The 20,363-nt window shown below is 38.3% G+C and overlaps 1 protein-coding gene across 3 annotated transcripts in view; it reads left to right on the forward strand.

Annotated features, from left to right (window-relative positions):
* Nucleotides 1–615: 615 nt before the first annotated feature.
* The window catches only part of LOC131315791 (uncharacterized), a 30,041-nt gene continuing 10,293 nt past the window's right edge, over nucleotides 616–20,363 (forward strand). Inside the window, exons 1-7 of one of the 3 annotated variants that reach the window (XM_058344983.1) lie at nucleotides 616–870; nucleotides 2,230–2,373; nucleotides 2,462–2,520; nucleotides 3,792–3,857; nucleotides 3,962–4,069; nucleotides 8,177–8,243; nucleotides 18,082–18,166. In XM_058344983.1, coding sequence (XP_058200966.1) covers nucleotides 832–870; nucleotides 2,230–2,373; nucleotides 2,462–2,520; nucleotides 3,792–3,857; nucleotides 3,962–4,069; nucleotides 8,177–8,243; nucleotides 18,082–18,166 — 568 coding nt within the window. In that variant the 5' untranslated portion in view covers nucleotides 616–831. Of the gene's footprint in view, nucleotides 871–2,117; nucleotides 2,374–2,461; nucleotides 2,521–3,791; nucleotides 3,858–3,961; nucleotides 4,070–8,176; nucleotides 8,244–18,081; nucleotides 18,167–20,363 lie in introns of all 3 variants that reach the window. The other 2 variants (XM_058344982.1, XM_058344984.1) reach the window with 2 other exon arrangements.

Below are 20,363 nucleotides of genomic sequence, written 5' to 3' on the forward strand. Positions count from 1 at the left end.
TATTGTCATAGTAGGCACCAATAGGGTTTATCGGAAAGATAGTAACACCAATTTGAATTATCCTCAATCACATAGTTGCTTATGGTCCGATCGAAAAAGAACATAATTTTTATCCTGATTCTATACTATACGTTGTTTTTTGTGATTTAGTTGGAGTAGAATTTTGTATTTGAACCACATAAAAAGTCTTGAATCACACAATTAAACTGCTAAATAATATTTATTAAGAGTCTCATTTAAGGCCCCGTTCAGAACACCTTCTTAAAAAATAAGTACTTATTTCATATTTTCAAACTCAAAAATAATGTAAATGAAAAATAATTTTTAAATATTTTTTTTGCACCGTATTGAAGATCTCAATGAGATCTATCAAACAAGATCCATATTGATAGGAAAATAATTTGTATAAGCACATAATTTTTGAGCTTGAAATTATCTTTTTAAAAAATAAGAACTTATTTTCCTTTCTGGAACGGGGCCTAAGAGTCCATGAAAGATTCTCCAGGTTATTTTTTGCCCCACTGATTTGTAATTCCCCCTACTTCATTAGTCATCAGTGACTCACGGCTGGGTAAACGAAATTGGTAAAACTAATTTCACGCTCTCGACTACCCTGGACTCCGTTTGCATGACAGGTCAACAAACAAAATATAGTCTGTATTTCCAGCACACTCTCCTCTCTCTCTGTTTTTTTTTTTTTTTGATCCGCCTCTCTCTCTGTTTCGGTTTGCCTTTGTAGTGCGGAGAGAGTGCGGAGAGAGAGAGAGAGAGAGGGGAATATCTTGCAGATCTCTCTTTTCTTTTCTCCTTCCTCTCCAAGCTGTTCTAGTAATGGCGGACGAACCTTCTATCACTCGCTGGTCCTTCATGGTAGCAATTCTGTACTTTGTTAACTTTAATCTTTTTAGAAAAAGAAATTCAACCTCCGATTTCATACTCATCTTTTGTTTGCATTAGGGAACTGACCCCTTCTATTTGCTAGATTCTAGTTTCGATCATCCTTCTGTTTTTTCCCCCCAATTTTTGGATACTTTGTTTAGTTGATGAGAAATGTGCATGCGAACATCTAGTTTTCAAATCTGAGTTTTTCAAGAACGCACTTCTCTACTTAGCTTTCCTTGATGATGTGGCTTCTTCAGTTTCGGAAATCACCCGTGTATTCCAAAATAATGTTTTGGACGCTCTATTCTTCAATTTGAATTGCTCAAATTTATACTACATAGTTTACATATATGGATTTGGTTACTGAGCTAGAGAGCTTTATCATGATGGATTTGAACTAACTATTTACTGGGGGGAGTGTATTGCATTTCACGTTAAGGACCATAGTTGGACCAGGATCCTACTAATGTTTTTGCTAGCCTCCCATAACTTCCTTGATAAAGAAAATTAAATCCATTTTTTCCGATTCCAAACTTTTCTTTAGTCTGCATGGAGGAAACTGAACCCTTAAATTTACTAGATTCTGGTTTCAATCTTCTATCTCTACTTGTTATTTGTTAATATTCTACTTCTTCATTCCCTCCTATATGAATATCTACGACGTGTCCTTAGTGATGTGCGCAGTAAAAAGTTCAGGATGCAGAACTCGTTTAGTTCAGTTTGAATGATTTACTCTATTAGGTTGATATGTAAAGATGGGATGCAAATTCAATTAGTACATCTTTTTGGATGTGAATTTTCATAGCATTGGAATTTGACCCAAAAAAGTATACAGAATGCGAGGTGAACTGTGTACATTCAAAGGTGGTGTGATGTGGGCAAATCTAGAATGAATCTGGTCCAGAGATTCCACATTTTCGGGTACTCTTGGGAATATGAAATAGGGATACATGTTATCTTTTAAAAAATCTTTGTACCCAATATATTTACCCGGAAAAGTACCTAGTAAGGTGTAAGTAAGGTGTATGGTATATAATCAAATTGGGAGGTATTTTCCACATATAATGTGGTCCATCCCATTTTCTGGTTGATATTCTAGGTAAGAATTGAGGGTGTGCAATACTGCTACTTAACAGAATTAAAAATGAAGGCGCATTGATGCCCATGTTTTGTTTTCTTTGTTTTCATGGCCACGTTTTGTGAGTCAGATACTAATTCCTAGTTTTTTGACTCAGTACTTTGAATCTCCATGGTAGGAGTCCAGATTTAGAATTGAATCAAGAGTTATGCATTCATATACAACATTTTGTCCGCATTTAGGATTTTGAGATGTTTTATGATGTTAAGTTTGGAAGAAAAAAAGCCCCCGAGGAAAAAGAGGACGTAGCAAACGGTCAAGCTGCTGTCAACTCTTCCAGTGTAACAGCAAGTGGAAGTGGGCATGTGAAGAAAACACCAGAGTTGGCTATTTATGAACAGTATCGGAATCAGGTAGTTTGTACTAAATTAGTTGAGTGGTGCTGGTAGCATTATTCTTTGACCATTTAAAAGAGGGATATAAGTTAATGTTTGATTGCAGGATCAAGGGAGCACAGCCCACTACAATGGGATATCGTCTGCCGGACTAGTTGAAAAACCGTATGGTTTCTTGATCTACACATACTTTGGTGGTTACTTATCTGATACTTAGTGACTCAGTGTACCAGTGTATATATTTTGTTGTGATGCTTCTTGGATCACTTCCCTGCAATTATGAAAGAAATTGCAGCTTCCATTAAAAGCTACATTAATTGTGCCAAGATGATGAACAAACATAGAGATCTTCACCAACTATATTTCGAAGATTAGGTGAAATTTGATAAAGCAATATCCTGGTGGGTTATAATCTCGACATCTGCATTGCATCTTACAATTTTCTTGGCGTGTATGTTATCTCACTCAAGTGGAACATCAGAAAAATCTGTAAAGCGGTTTAGAACGTGCCTCTTGTATAATTACACACAGTATGTACACTTTTCTCAGCTTAGCTTAAGCTCTTAGCTGGCCACCACCTTTATGCTTTTTATTGACCTCTCCCTCCCTTGAATCTGATTGCACTGAAGACTTTAAAGGAATTGCAGGTCGCTTTGGCTTGCTTACTAGCTCACTCGCTTGCTCAGAGATTATTGAGTAGTTCATGCTAAAGACGATAGTGATATTTGGTAGAACAAGATACTCAACTTGGCTATTTGCTTGATAGACGCCTACTCAATAGCCAAGCTGAAAGCGGGAATCATATTTTGAAAGTTTGCTAAGTTGTTGACCTTTGCATGACATGATTCAAATTAGTAGACCAGGAAAAAATTTGATGCAAAGAAATTCACCACTTTTCTCTTCTCCATCTTTCTTGTGGAATCCGACTTGCAGATATTTTAACTACAGTAACAGTACTTATATAATCCCCAATTATTTTTTCTGATATTTTATCACTTACTATGTAAAATTTGGAAATGTGAATTGTGACCTGTGACCTGTGACCATAAAGTTGACTACAAAAAATGGAATTTAAACTAAGTAGCAGATAAGAAACCAACATATGAAATGAAGAGCATTGTTAGAAGTAGGACTATGTGCATGTCTGAGCATTATGTGCACATGTGGCTTTAAGGTCCAGTTGCATCTGTATCATTGCTGTTGTCTGAATGATATGCATATGGCTGCGTGACCATTACCCACAGTTCTGCTATGCTTGTGCATGTTCATTATCTTTGGCTAGTTTTGTTCATCGCTGATAGTGAGCTATATATCTTGCTGAGCTATGTGCATACATACAAGAATTTGTGTTGGGCATTCATTAAGATTTTTAAGCAAGACATGTAGAAGCTTAGACTCTTTTGGGAATCTGCTGACCTTCAATGTTCACTTTTCAGGCAAAGATCTCTATTTCCTCCTTTTGAGTCAGCAGAAATGCGTACCTTAGGAGAGAGTTTAAGTAGGTAATTATACAAAAGAGTACGACTGGGACTGGGTCATCTCCCTTACTATTTAACTAGAGACCGTCGCAAATATTCATGCTTCCATGCTTGTCTTTTCTATGCAGGGATATCATTCGTGGGAATCCAGATGTGAAATGGGAAAGCATAAAGGGGTTAGAGAATGCCAAACGTCTACTTAAAGAAGCAGTTGTCATGCCAATAAAATATCCCAAGTAGGTCTTGTGGTGAAGAAAATCATAATCCTTAGTCTCCTTAGTTGAAATAAATATTGTTTTTTTCTTTAGTTTTCTTGGATGGTTTGTTTTTTCCTGTTATGCAGAAAGAGAGCTGTGAGGCCACCCGTTGCTCACCAATTTTGGTTTCCAAACATTACTTTGTTATGGCCACAATCTCTTCTACAACTTGGAAATTTAATGATTTTGACTTGTATTGTATCTTCTTTTATTGGACTTGGAAAAACTTATTGCCTTCTCTTTTAATGTTCACATGGATGGAGAATCATAGAGTTTGAACCTTTTCATCTAAAGTTTTAGACTTGTTTTAAATTAGAGCGGGCAGATTCACTTGCATGTTCACTCAAACTAGCTAAGCCTAGTTTCGTAAGAAGTGGTTCCATTCATGTTAGGACTCTATACAATTTAGAGGTTGTTCAATGAGAATATGAGTTGATGCACAAGAAGTATGAATATTGAAAGAAACTCAGGTCGGCCACAAAGACTTTCATATGTAGATCGACGCTAAGAAAAAAGGCAATATAAGATTATCTTTTCAAATCTGTGCTTGCATACAAATATGAATCATTGACAAACGGCCAAAAGTAAGGGAAAATCCATGATAACTCGAGATGATAAAACTACAAAGTCGTTCGATTAAAAATCTTGCAACATTCCAAATTACTACTTCAAACAATCATAGACCATTGCACCACAAAATGGAGGTGGTCTCTCGGATAATCTTTTAGTAATGCTCTCCAACTCTCTCAATATGCATATTAGAGGCATTGACATAATAGGTTGTTTTCCGTTATTCCTTTCTTTCCCAATTTTGTCCCTCTTTGTTTCCATGTACTTTCTCCATCCCATTCTGATAGTTCCATTTGGGGATTCCAACTTTTTAAGGGAGCACAATGATTACATCAAAAAGTTTTTAACTTTTCAATTATGCCCTATCAAAAAGTGATTCGATTGACGTTGGTAGTAGTACTTCAATTTAAACATAAGGGTAATAATGGAAGTTTACCAACTTTCTATGGTTGATTTTGGAAAGTAGACGTGCATTTTGGGACGTCCCGAAATGGAATAAGGGACTATCAAAATGGGACGGAGGGAGTATTATATTTCAACCACCAAACCACCTTCCAAAAGTTTTGAAAGAGCGTATGTGTCCTTGATGCTTCTGCATACATGTCCTGTAAAAATCATCAAAAAATAAAATGACTCGCTACCTGGTGTGTCTGATGTGTGTTTATGACCAACACATGTCATATAATGCAACAACGAAAATTGAGTTTTGTGCTTCATTGGCTGATGCTGTAAGTAAGGGATAAGGATGTGAGTACATGGTTTATGTAAGGTATGGGCTTTAGGATGGACAATTAGAGGAAAGTAAACAAACCCAGGTAGGAGGCCCCAAGTAATTGGGACAAAAGCTTGCTAAGCTTATAAGCCTTCTTATGTGGGTTTGTCTTGTCTTTTATTTGTTGGTTGTCTCCTTGACTGTTACAACTTTCAATAGAGCTAATTGAAGGAAAACATTACTATTTAGCTGACAACAAGAAATTGGAGAAATAGGTTGTCAAGGAGTTGGGTTTACATATTTCGTATACCACTTTTGGAGATAGATGGGTCTGATAACTCTAATAACCTTAACCGAATATTACAAAAGGACTAAACTACCCTTAATATAATGATAAATAACAAGAGACTTAAAATACCTAGACTAACAGGGTCAACTCCTAAGTTTGTTGTCTACATGTCCTTGTTTCCTCATGGAGAGAATACTTCTTTTAGCTGTCATCGACTTTGGTAATGGTTGGACACCTATGTAGCACCGATACTCCGCCGGGAGTGACGTACCGGTGTCAGACACATCCCGACATGTGTCCGTTTTTTTTTTTTTTTTTCAATATTTGGGGTCCGACAATCTCAGGACACTTTAAGGACATTTCGAGAGTAAAAATGTAATTATGAGAATATTTTAAATGTGGTAGGACTGCAATAACTACAACTTTTAAAATGGATCAAAGTGTAATAAGAAAATATCATGGCATAAAAGGATAACGTGGAATTGGACAGATATGGATACAGAGAAGAAGAGGTCTTAGTGATCAGCCGATCATCGAGAGGAACCAAATCAAACCTGTAGACATGAATGTTTTCTTATATGTGTGCGTGTGTGTGTGTGCGTGTGTATATATATATATATATATATATATATATATATATATATATATATATATATATAATATATCAGTGAGCTTCTAATAAGGACCTTAAAATGAGGACCTAAGTTAAGGACCTCATAGTTTGGAGCCTTCTGGATCATATTTTGATGATCCAAATCGTTCAACTTGTTTAAAACACGTTTTTAAGGGTACTTGCGAGAAATCGGCTCAAAATATAACCGGGAAGTACTTGATCCAAACATTTTTTACATAGAACAGTTCCTGTCAAGCTTTATGAAAAATTGTTTGGATCAAGCACTTTCCGGTCATATTTTGAGCTAATTTATCGCGGGTACCACTTGCTTCTTCTAGTGGAACTCTCGTTTGAGGAGTTACTCAGAATGCTGCCAAGATATACCTTTAAAATCTCGTTTTGAACACATTGAACGGTTCGGATCATCAAAATTCGATCGGGAAAGGGGAGATCCTTAACTTAGCAAGTTGAGGGATCCCTTAGTGGAAGGGGGCTGAAATATATATATATATATATACACACACACACACACACACACACACACACACACATGCGGTTCTGGGTACACCTAAAAAAAATCTAAAAAAACACCCCAAAGTTTCCGATCGAATTTCAATGATCCAAGCTGCTCAATGTAATCAGAACGTGATTTTAACGGTACCCGTGAGAAATCAACAAAAAAATGATTGGGAAGGGTTTCATCAGAACAGTTTTTTATTGAATGAATCAAAAAAAAATTGCTCAAATCCAGCCCTTTTCGGTAATTTTTTTTTGCCGATTTATCGCGTGTACCCTTAAAATCACGTTTTGAACACATTGAGCAGCTCGGATCATCAAAATTTGATCGGGAACTATGAGATTGAGATTTGGGTGTTTTTTTAGATGTTCTTTTAGGGGTGTGTGTGTGTATACACACAAAACTTCAAGTAAGGGCGCCTTTACCGTATTAAGTTAAGGACGTCCCTTTTTTGACCAATTTGCAATGATCCGAGCTGCTCAATATGTTCAGAATGTGATTTTAAGGGTACCCATGAGAAATCATTAAAAAAAAAGACCGGAAAGGGCTTGATCCGAGCAGTTTTATTTGTATTTTGTATTTTATTGAACGGTTCAAATAAAAACTGCTCAAATCAAGCCCTTTCCGATCATTTTTTTTGCTGATTTCTCGCGAGTACCCTTAAAATCACGTTCTGAACACATTGAGCGGCTCGGATCATCGAAATTTGATCGTAAAAGATGAGAAAAGGAGACCTCCGCATTTTATTTAAAATGAGGACGCCCTTACCTGAAGGGGACTCTCTCTCTCTCTCTCTCTCTATATATATATAGTCGAATTTCGATGATCCGATCCGCTCAATGTGTTCAGAATGTGATTTTAAGTGTCAATCTGGAAAGGGGAGAAATGGGGAGGTCCGCATTTTAACTAAAATGAGGTGGTCCTCATTTGAAACGGACTGTGTGTGTGTGTGTGTGTATATATATTATTGACGTGTCCCCCAACGTGTCGTGTCCCCCATTTTCTGAAAATTCCCGTGTCTTGTTGTGTCCATTCTACATAGTTGAACACTTTATATGCATAAGACGTTGAATCAGGTTATTAGGTATTGCTTCTGATGGAGGCTTGCTACCATCACTATACATAAAGTTCACTTCTATGTGACCTATAACGTTGTATGGTGGTGGTGGGTTTTTTTTCCCCTGCTATTCAACCTTGGTTCTCTGAACATACTCATAAGTGCTTTAGGTTTCTTTGTTTTTTCCGACTATTTGCAGCTTATGTCCCTGCTGTTTCTTGCCTGTCTTTTTTGTTTTGAAGAAGACTTTCACTTGACTTTCTACAGGAAAATGATATTAATTTGACTATTGCTTGTCCTGAGAAACTCATCATTCTCCCTGATTTAGGTACTTTACCGGTCTTCTATCGCCATGGAAAGGTATCCTACTTTTTGGCCCTCCAGGAACGGGAAAGGTATGCAGCCTTGGTCATTGTAGAATACTGGCAGTGGGTGTATAATACTGATAGTGTTATGGTAGACTGGTAGCATTTGATATTTTGATGTTTATGTACTGCAGTAGCGGTAGTTTATATATCTTGTGAATGTTAGGTGGTTATTTGTTTATGTTTACATGTTGCAATCAAGTGGTACGTGAGTTGGGTTTAGAACGTCGTGAGACAGTTCGGTTCCTATCTACCGTTGGTGTTAAAGGGAGAACTGCGAGGAGCCAACCCTAGTACGAGAGGACTGGGTTGGGCCAACCTATGGTGTACCGGTTGTTATGCGAATAGCAGTGCCGGGCAGCTAAGTTGGTATGGAAGAACTGCTGCGCCGCAGGAAATCCTTCTCTATACAAGTTCTCGGACGAGGTTTTTGAACAGAACTTCGATAGGCGAGGGGTGAGAATGAGAAATAGGCGATGCACCATCCTTGCTGCTACGTACGTTGACCTTGACTTGACAGATTCATCCAATTGAACCCACACTCAAAAGAGGACCAAAAGCTCGGGGCTCGACGAAACAGAAAGTATCAGCATTAAGAAACTTCTTGGGGTTAGCAGTGAAAGAAAGAGCCCGACATTCATTTCAGAGAAAGGTGTCGGTACGAAGTCACGTTAGGTGTGGATATAGACTAGGCTATAAGGAACGGAGTCTTAAACTATGGACCGAGACTAAACTAAGGAACAAGGAAGCTTGACTGAGCAAAGAAGCCAAGGAACGAAGCAGCTTCTCTAATAGCCCCATTGAATAGGAGGACGAAGGCTTTTTGAAAAAGTATTTTTTTTTCTATTTAGAGAGAGGGGGCTTCAAGTTCTTAGGAAGAGCCGTACGAGGCAGCTCACGTACAGTTCCGGAGCCGAGCCCCAGCACAGGGGCTTAGGTCAACACTTATATAATAGCCAGTCATCAATTGGAAGCAGGCAAGATGGTGATGATTGCGATTGGTCTAAACCTTCGACCAGCGACTTATTGCGACCCGCTCAGAGTGCCCATACATACTAAGACCTTGTTCACAAAGAGAAGAAAGGCCGAGTGGAAGGGGGCAGTCAGCTGGCTGCTTCTTGGCCGCGCCCCCCTGCAACTAGATACGACATACTTGATCTAAATTCTCAAATAGGAAATTGCATACAATTATCTGATGTACGTATAGGAACATGGGTACATGATATTGAATGTTATCCAAGTCAAGGCGCAAAGCTGGCTCGAGCCGCAGGAACTTTTGCTAAAATAATGAAGGAACCAGCTACCTTCAGGTGTTGAAAAAGTCATTGATTCCCGATGCCGAGCTACTATTGGTATTGTTTCCAATCCCAATCATGGTGCATGTAAGCAACGAAAAGCTGGGCAAAGCCGGTGGTTAGGCAGACGCCCCATTGTTCGTGGTGTTGCAATGAATCCAGTGGATGATCCTCATGGAGGAGGTGAGGGGCACACGAAAGGAAGTAGACTTTTGGTGTCACCTTGGGGGAAGCCCACCAAAGCTGGATTTCGGGCCGGAGTGGGGAAAGGCAGAAATGAGTTCGTGCCATGACGATCTATATGGAAGGGCAGTGTTCTTGATGCATTCCTGTTGAGAATGAAGAAGAAAATTAAGTGTGGAAAAAAATTATGCATTTATATACATACACGTGGTGTGTCCCTCGCGTGCCGTATCCCCATTTGTTTAGAATTACTGTGTGTCCGTGTCCGTATCCGTGCTACATAGGTTCTTTTTCAACGAGTGTAGAGAGCTAAGAGACAATTGGAGCAAAGATATGAATCCCTCAATCCCACCAAAAGTTTATCTCTTTCTTATTTGTTTTGTTCTTGTCCCTTGGTCTTTACAAAGCTTTTCCTGTCTTTTTCCATGGCCGGGTTTTAAGGGAGTTTAGATTGGCAGATTGAACATTGCTGCTGGAACTGTAAAATGTGTAGATTTGGGATAGGGCTCCTCTATCTCTTTGATGTTTTTGAAGAGTGTATTTTCTTTCAGTATTGGTCTAGATATGTTGGAAGTGAAGTGTGGGAATGTGAGGCAGTCAGACCAAGGATGGAGCAAGAGGCGGATCAGCCGGGGTGACCGCTCTACCCAAGTTTAAAGAGTTCTTTAGAATTATAGTAGCTTTTTTCAAAAACTTCTAGATTGCATAAGTTCGTCTGCCCACGTTATCCATCCATTCAATAGTTTCTGAAAAGTTTAATATCCTCCTCCTAAGGTTGTATGCATCTATAAAAAATATTACAATGCATTCTTTAGTTTTCTTTTTGAAATGGATATGAATGCACAAAGCTGTATGCATAACCAAACCAAACTGAGCCTTGTGTCCTAGTATGCATGTATAGTTATATTTGACCATGTTTTTGTAGTTGTATAGGTTGCTTGAAAATATCTGCAATAATTTCTGAGATAATATTTTTATTGTTGGTATTGATAGAAATTAGTGGTGCCTTTCATATATCACAATCTATCTATATTTCTATATTATCTAACAGAGTGGAAAATGTCTTGGCATTCAAACAAGAGCAACTCTTTAACCGTTCGATCACCTTTTATGTAAGGTTTTAGCCATCCGATCACTTCTTTTTCAAAAATAGAGCGTATTCTCCTAATAAATCTAACCCCCTTTCTCTCCTCACTTTTTAGGCAACGCATCCCTATTTAAAAGTTGAGTGTTATGATCAAATAAGAAAATATCTCAAAATTTTAATTGATGCTATGTGTATGTGTCCATTACATTTGTCGGGTATAGTTATCGGTTCGAACAGGTAGTTTATTTAAGTCAGTTTGGGAGAGTAAAAGGTGTATAGGGTATTAATAAACCCTAAACGAGAAAGCTTTATTTATATTGTGGAGTGACATATTACATGACTCAACTAGCCAATGTGGGATAAAGACTAAAGACTAAACCCTATTCTAACACTCCCCCTCAAGCCAGTGAATAAATATCACAGAATCCTAGCTTGTTACGTAACAACTCTAAACGTGGTTTAAATAACGGTTTGGTAAAGATATTTGCCAACTGAGCTCTTGTAGAAACGAAGGGAGTAGCCAATACACCACCACGACCATCTATCTTTTCCCGAACAATGTGACAATCTACTTTAATATGTTTGGTTCTCTCATGAAATACTGTATTGTATTGCTGCTTGATTATCACAATACATAGGAATAGGTAACTGCACGCCATATCCTAACTCCTCGAGCAAAGCTCGCAACCATACAACCTCACATGTAGTATGAGCCATGGCTCGGTACTCTGCTTCTGTGCTAGATCTTGCAACAACAGTTTGGCTTCGCTTCCAATAAGCCAGTCTCCTCTAGAATATCCAATTCATACTTCCTTTGGGACAAACTAATCCCTTCCTTGGATCTCGCTACGTCAATACCTAAGAAATATTATAGCTTACCCAAATCTTTGGTATGAAACTGCTCATCAATACCTTTTTTTTATCACAGAATGAGAGTGACGCATACTAAACTCTAACACATCACTAAACCTGCCAAACCAAGCTCTAGGTGATTGTTTAAGACTGTAGAGGGCTTTGCGAAGTCGACACACTTGAGAACGCTCCCCCTGAGCAGTGAGCAACAAACCCAAGAGGTTGCTTCATATATACCTCCTTGAGCAGATGACCACGTAGGAAAGCATTCTTAACATCCAATTGGTACAAGGGCCAACCAAGGTTGGCGGCCATATATATAAGTACCCGAATAGAGGCAATTTTTGCAACAGGGGAAAAAGTCTCCGCATAATCAACCCCATACATTTGCGTATAGCCTTTGGCCATAAGGCATGCCTTGTATCGTTCGACATTGCCATCTGGATTATACTTGACTATAAATACCCACCGACATCCAACAATAGACTTTCCTGGCGGAAGAGGAACCAACTCCCAAGTGCCATTTGCATGAAGAGCAGACATCTTAGCCTCCATTGCTGTCCGCCACTTAGACAAAGAAAGGGCCAACTATACAGTGTTAGGTACATGTATAGAGGAAACTGACAAAGTGAAAGCACGAAAAGAAGGAGATAAGTGATTATAGTTAGAGGTGGCAATCTCAACCCATTTTTTTTAACCCGCCCAAATCCGCCCAATTATAACCCAACCCGTCCATATTGTATAATGGGTTGATATGGGTTGAACCCATATCAACCCATATTTATATGGGTTTAGATGGGTTAAAAATATGTTCAATATGGGTTGGGATTAAAAAACATAGACCAACCCAATTCACTGCTTGAGAGTTGAGAGTAATGGAACTTGAAGATGATGGGTAGAAATTCTACCGTAGAGTTATGTCCACTCACTGCTTGAGATTTTTCCATTGCTTGTAGCAGCCATAAAATAAAAATTCGGGAAATTAAAAAAAAAAAAAAAAACAACTTCCAAACAATTTTACTATCATTTTTACATCGCCATTTTGCTAAACGTAAAAACTAAGGAAATCGACGGGGCAGATTGACTATGCATACCAACGGTGTGCCCCACATGGATGATCCGAGCCGTTCAATACTTTTTGCTACCTCTCCAATAGCGTACGTGCATAAATTGAGTGGTAAAGTTCCATCGAAACTGGATTATTAATTTGATGGTCCGACTCAAATTCACCTGTTATATTCTACTCCCTCCGTGCCAAATTGCCTGCCCCCTACGAAAAGTCGTGCAATTTTTGGATTGAAAAATAAAGTACTTTCGAGCATCATTTTTAAAGTTTCTTTACACCAAATTAAAGTAATTCATGAGCTCTTTAATATGGTGTGAAGAAATTCAAAAAATTATACCCGAACGTATTTTATTTTTTAATCTCAAAATTGCAAGTCTTTCCGTAAGGGTCTAGCAATTTGGGAAGGAGGGAGTAATACTCTGTTTTGGTTGCTGAAATACAAGATGAAAATAAGTGAACTTATGTCATAATGATTTTTCTAGACGGAATTACTTTTTTTTTGAATAGTAGAGTTGCACGGTACTTGTTTATAATGTTTATAAAAGGTTTTGTTTAAATTTTTTTGATATTTTGTTTATAAGGCAATTATTTACCTTTTTCCACATTCTCTCTCTCTCTTTTTCCATTGCTTTCTGAGGATCCAAGTAGGGAAAAAATAAATAAATAAAACAAGCAAGGGGTTACTTGGTTACCTGGTAGTATTTCTATCAGAAAGGGTAATTGCTTCTTAAACTAGTTATTTAGTCAAGTAATTTCAAGAGCTGAGAGTCATATGTATGACAGGGAGAAAAGGGAAAACGGGTCAGGTTTGGTTTGGTTGGGTTTGGGTTTGGGTATGGCTTGACCCATATTCGACCCAACCCATCTCAACCCGTCTAATATTGACCTATATTCAACCCGCCCATATTCAACCCATAACCCATTTGCCACCTCCAATTATAGGAGACATAGTGATATATGGGACAAGTAGTGCAAGTACAAGTACCTTTACGGAGGGCAATAGGAAGATCAATGGAGTGTGACAAAGGAGAACCGACAGGATCTTTAGACAGAGGAGGTGTGGGGGCAGGCACTGGTGGGGCTGTTAACACTCTTTGTCGATGAACATACACCTGCAAGGGTTTCACATGAGGAACAACTATAGGAAATACAGACTCAGCCTCAGGTGAGTTAACTGGAGTGAGTGTACCTGAGAAGAAGTGCAATGACTCATTAAATGTGACATCACCACATGACGACGAAGATAGGGTGAATAACACTTATACCCTTTCTAAGTGCGTGAATATCTGATAAATACACACCGGATTGATCGGGGGTCAAGTTTTTTCTGACTAGAATCCATTGCATGAACATAGCACGTGCACCCAAACACCCGAGGGGGGTAAGGTGTAAAGAGGATGACCAAGAAAGAAAATTGTGTGAGGTATCTGACTACCAAGGACGGTGGATGGCATGTGGTTGATCAAGTAGCAAGCTGTTAGAACATCACTCCAGTAAGACTGCATTTGAATTAACATGGCACGCATAACTTTTGATAAATGCCAGATTATGCGTTCAGCAACCCCATTTTGTTGTGGAGTCCGAGTGCAGTGCAGTTTGTCAAAATAATGAGAAAGAGTATTATGAAAATATTCACGTGCATTATCTGAACAAAATATACAAATGCAAGTATCAAACCGAGTCTTTGTTTTTGTGTAAAATGAGTTAAATATAGAAGACAACTCTGATATCTCTTTCATAAGAAAAAGATATGTGACACGAGAAATCATCGACAAAAATAACATAATACTGAAAACCAAAAACATTGAGAACATGAATGGGACCCCAAATATCCGAATGTACTAACTGAAAAGGACGCGACACATGACTCTCAACTCTAGGATGAAATGACACTCTATGATGTTTACTAAACTCACAATCCTCAAGTCCTCACAGGGCAAAAAGCCTCAACACTGCTGCATGAAGGTACTAGTCGTTTAAGGTTCTGAAGGGATGAATGACCAAGACGACAATGATGTTGATTGAAGAGCAACAGAGCTGAGGTGAATATCATCCGTTAAGTAATACAGTACACCACATTTTGCATCGCCCTCAATTTTCCTCCCCGTCTTGAGATCTTGAAACACACAACTATTAGGGAAGAATGTAATAGAGCAATTCAAAGACTTGGTAAGTTTACTAACCGACAAAAGATTTGATGAAAACGAGGAACATGCAATATGAATTCCAAAGTCAGATAATAAGTAACAGGAACAGAACCCAAACCAGTAATATGAGTGGTAGACCCATCGTTTATCAATGGACTGAATATGATTAGATGCGCCCGAATCAATAACCCAAGGAATAGAAGAACGAGAAGATCCCAACAATAATCAACTGTATGATTGTTGCCATTACAATAAGTGCAATGTTGAGGAACACAACCACGACTATGATTGCGATTGCCTGCACCTAGTGTACGACCACCTCGACCAGAATTGCGGCTAATATTAGGGCTGCCATGACCAGAACTACCACGACCATCTCGCCTTGACTTACGGGAGAAAGTCCTAGTTGTGCCAGAAGGTAACTAAGCAACAACTAGAGGAACTGAACTAGAAGCCATTCCAAACGAAACTCAACAACTCACAAATTGTGGGAACCTCCTTCAATATAAATGCAAACCCACTCCAAACAAACGCAACAACCAGCAAGAAAAACCAACTAACTGACCAACTACCGAACAGACGAAACAACTATCAGGCCTCAATCACAACAACCATGAACTAAGATCAGCCACAAAATTAGCAACTAACAAATCACCGAAACAACCACTAGCATTAACAGGACACTAAACAACAGCAACAACACCAACTCTTGAGTTTAGTTCACTGCTTTAATCAAATGTACATACCATAGATCTGCAGATCCATCGGAGTAGCCCGAGACTCCATATCAACATTAGAAACAGAGATCGATATCAACAGCAGAGACAGAACTTGATAAACATAGCAAATGGAACCTGAAACGAATCCTCTGTATATCCAATACCTTGAAGCAAGCACAGAACATCACACAAAACGATTTCCCACACCTCAATGGTGAGATCAGTAGAAAGCGAGCCCAGAATCCGAGATATAGGGCCTGTTCAAACTCAATCTGAGTTATTTCACACTCATTTGGGGTCTGTCAAACACGTTTTGAAGCTTTAGAGTTGATTTGAACAAGATTTGGGTGATTTCAAACTCAATTTAGGTGATTTCGAATAGGGATTAGGGATTTCAAAGGTTGATTTAGGGTTTTCGAAGGTCAATCGTGAGTTTCGAGGGTCGATTTAGGGTTTCCGCTGGTTTTCGAGGGTATACAAGTACTAGGTCAGGGTTTTGAGTTTCATGGAGTTTCTGGCTGGGTTTCATGAGATTTAGGGTTTTGATTGACAGATTTACAGGTGAGAGGTTTCGGGATGGGCTATGGTGGATGACGAAGGTGGGCTAGGGTTTTGACTCTTGTGATGGTGGCTGCGATAGTGTACGGTAACGGAAGTGGCGGTTAGTTGGAAAGGTAAGGGTTGTGGTGGTTTAGGATTAGGGTTAAGGTGGGGCTTTGATACCATGATGTTTGGGAGAGTTAAAGGTGTATAGCGTGTTAATTAACCCTAACATAAGAAAGCTTTATTTATATTATGGAGTGACATATTACATAACTCAACTAGCAACTCAACTAGCCGATGTGAGATAAAGACTAAAGACTAAACCCTATTCTAAGAAAGTCGAGACTATAATACGTTCCTACATGCTTTTAGGCACAAGCATCTGCTAGTTTTCAATATGTTTGCTTACCTTACGTTGAAATTCTGTGTTGGTCCCTGGGCGGAGGTGGGGTATCAATCATATGGGGAAGGAATGTATTCCAGAAGTTTTGTATGGGTAATTTTGTTGCTACATGTTGGTCAATTGAACTCTCCTCCATTTGCTGTACATGTTCGAGTCCCTAGTTATATCTCTATAGCTTCGAAGCCATTCTCTTCAAATTGATCCTTTTGTTTGTGACCTAAACCCCAGGAGTCACCATTTGAATCATACTAGTAAGCTTCAGCTCGCATGGTCGGCTGCATATGTCCCAGATTCATCTAGTTCCTATGTCTGATGACACGTGACATCCTATAATAGTCTTATTGCTAAATATATTTCTTCTCTTTTGAGGAACAAATATCCTAAGTAATTGAGTTTTCCATCTATAATATGGTACGAATATTTATGCACAGTTAAATGTAAAATCGAATTATATTTTCACTCAAGTGTTGAGTGTCCAAAATGGGCTGCTCCATACATTAAACTTTAAAGTCCAGGAACATGACGTTTTAGGCCTCTTATGTGTTTTTTGGTAGGTCTACAATATTTTGCTGGTTTAAGTTTATTATATTAGATTCCCATTTCTTTGTCAAATTCTCTAGTGTAGGATTTGTACGATAGTCCATGGATATCTGTATAATTGATGTTTGTGTTAATTTGGTGTTTGCATTAGTGTGGAGTGTAGTGAAATTTTGCTTAACCATTCTAAGGTTAAGCTGTTTTTTCTCTCCTATTCTACTCAGCAATGGCTTTAGTAGTGAAATTTTCCTTGACCATTTTAAGGTTAAGCTGTTATTTCTCTCGTATTCTACTCAGCAATGGCTTTAGTTCACGGATTCTTTTCACTACCCCAAGGGCAGTTCCCTTCTCATCCCCAAAACCATAGCCAGTGAAGCCAAAATGATCCCAACTCTTTTCTTGTTCATTTGACCATTAACTATACACCTAAGACGATAAAATAGCTGTTGTCCATAAATCATTGCAGCTAATTCAATAATCTACGACCTGCAATTTTTAAATCATTACATGATGTATATTCTCTTTCTAAAAACCCTAGAGACTTTCTTCATGTTAAAGAAAAACCCGAACGAGTTTTTATAAACCAAAACCCACTGCAGAATCCACTCATAGGCACCTTAAGGAAAGGTTTCCTAATTTTTCCTGCTTCAGCTGCTGTAGCTTGATGTCACTAAACTTTTCAGCTATTTCTCATGAAGTGTCTTTTTCAGCTTGATGTCACTATGGTTGGTACAGTCTGTTAATAGGGTAGCCTCAGAGTAACCTCTATGGAACCATAAGCTTTCGGCTTGCCCTCTAGCCAAACTTATATCGGTGATTCGATGGGCAATTTTCTGCACACCACTAGAACTACTAGTTTTCTTTGAGTTGAATTCAGGAGAAAAGAAAAACAAAACATTCGTTACGTCATAGGTGGAAGTAATGTTGGCGTATTGTTTTGGTTTCCTTTGTGGATTCCTCTGTTACGATAATTCTTCTAAATGTCCTTTCTGGTATTTTTTGTAAAGGAAAACAATTGCTCTTCTCTATCTTGCAGACTATGCTTGCAAAGGCTGTTGCAACCGAGTGCAATACCACCTTTTTTAATATTTCAGCATCATCTATAGTCAGCAAATGGCGTGGTAAGTCCTATTGAGAACTTCTCCTAAAATTAGATTAATTTCACATTTAGTTGGTTACCTTTTATGTTTTGTATACAACGTGTTTGTGTGCATATTTATATCTTAGACAGGGTTTATGTTTATAAGATAGTGTTATTTATTCTTATTTCTTGCCTTGGGGAACATTTAAGTTTGGTCACATGACTTTATAAATAATAAGACATAAGTTAAAAATTGCTGATGGCTTGCCTTGCATGCATAGATTAATGGCGTCCGTGTATGATGTTTCTCAGTAGGTTTATAGGAGAGTGGAATGTCAGACAGGATGTCAAGTATAGACAAGGAATCTGAGCTTTATAGTTTCTAAAGCTATACTCAAATGAGTTATGTTTTGGTACGCACGTTCTGAAGCAAGGTACATTTTCATTCCAAAATGGTAAATTTAGCGATCCCTGAAGTTTTTTCAAAAAGCAACTTATGAAGTTAAAAATCGAAAGAGAATGAAATTTTGGTGAGAGCAAATGTAAGAACTTTTTGTTACCCAAAAGGCAACCTAGAGGGGGATAGCTAAGCAACTAATTCAAGCAATGAGCAAGATTAAGCGGTCTATTAATAAGAGAAAACTAAATGCAAAATTTAATGCGGAAAATAAAAGAGTAGGGACAGAGAGATCAAATACAAGATGTATAGTGGTTTGGCAAAGCTTAGCCTACTCCACTCAAGCGTTGACTGAGATCCTACTATTCTGCAAATATGGATTACACACGCTAGCTTTCCCGAGGAGCTAGCAAACCCTTAAAATTGTACACCAAACTCCTAATAAAAAACCTCACCAAAATAATCACCTTGTTTGGCTCTAAGCTCTCAAGTGTTTAACACCTTAACACTCACTTAGAATATCTGGACTATTACAAATCTAACAAGAAGATTGAGGGAAATATATACAATCTCATATACAAATTACTCCTCAGTGAGTATATATGTAAGTGAAATATGGGAGAACCTGATTTCTAGGTTCTTTGATTTGTATGCCTGAAAATAAGGCTCTTGGATATGAGTGATCTCCAATATGATGTTTGAATCTTGTACATTTTGGAAGAATTAAAAACCATTCCATTGAATTCATGAAAGGAGTTCTTGAACACATAATCCGATTCTAATAAAACCCCTTGTTTATACATAAATAAGGTTACTTGGAGTGAGGCTTCATCCTCTCCCTAGACGAGGGGTTAGACCACCCTTCTCCTCCTCTGATGTCTTGATCCCCCAAAGCAAACCCTCCATTCTCTTTATATAAATCTTGCCGAGAATTGACTTAGGAAAGCCAGATTCCTTTCTCTGGTCCAAATCTTAGTCAAACTAACTAAGAAACATTTCTTTTTGGGCCCACCAAGACATGTTTAAATTGCAATGTTTCCTACCAATTTCAATCTTAAAACCACGAGGAGAGTCCAATTCATGAGGCCCAATCCCAATCGTTCTATAATGTTCTCCACCGAATAAATGCTAAGCCAATTTCATCATGGGCTTTGTTCATGTCTTTGGTTGCGTACAAAATTCAGCTCACATGAACTAATTGGACCACGGGCTCTTCTTTGACGACAAATAAAATCGGACTTCGCACATTGCGAAACCAATGGCCGAAACATGAACTGTTATTATCTTTTTTTCTGCAAATTATTATTCAATGTAAATGACCAAAAAGATAATAATAATTACCAATTAAGCATAAGTAACCGACCAACAAGTATAAGTAAGGGAGGATAAATGAGTACATTTATGCATCTATCACACTCCCACTTACACTCTATTAGTCTCTAGCAAAGCAAAATAAAATAAAATAAAAGCAACTAAAGTAAGCAAATTAAAGGATAGATCTTTTGTAACCCCCGGGAGCTCCGGTGATAGAACGAGTGAAGTCTCACGAGGGTTATTAGCTGTGAACACCCACAAGCACCAAGGATCCCTTCCACATGGAACCCGATACTTGTCATTGAACTCATTGGTGTATCAAGGCAAAAATAGTTCCAAATGCTATCAAATCAAGAAATAAACCATGGCACCTATGCCTACCTTGTGTGGATATGGGCCTCAATCTCATGTGTAATGACTAACCACTCTCTCCAGACCGAGTCTCAACTTCAATCCTCACCACGTCATGCACTCACAAAAAAAAAATCACTTGAAACAAGGTGCATTATAAACTCTCAATGTGGTG

This window comes from Rhododendron vialii, chromosome 2a, assembly GCF_030253575.1.
Source record: "Rhododendron vialii isolate Sample 1 chromosome 2a, ASM3025357v1".
In the NCBI taxonomy this organism is placed as follows: Eukaryota; Viridiplantae; Streptophyta; class Magnoliopsida; order Ericales; family Ericaceae; genus Rhododendron; species Rhododendron vialii.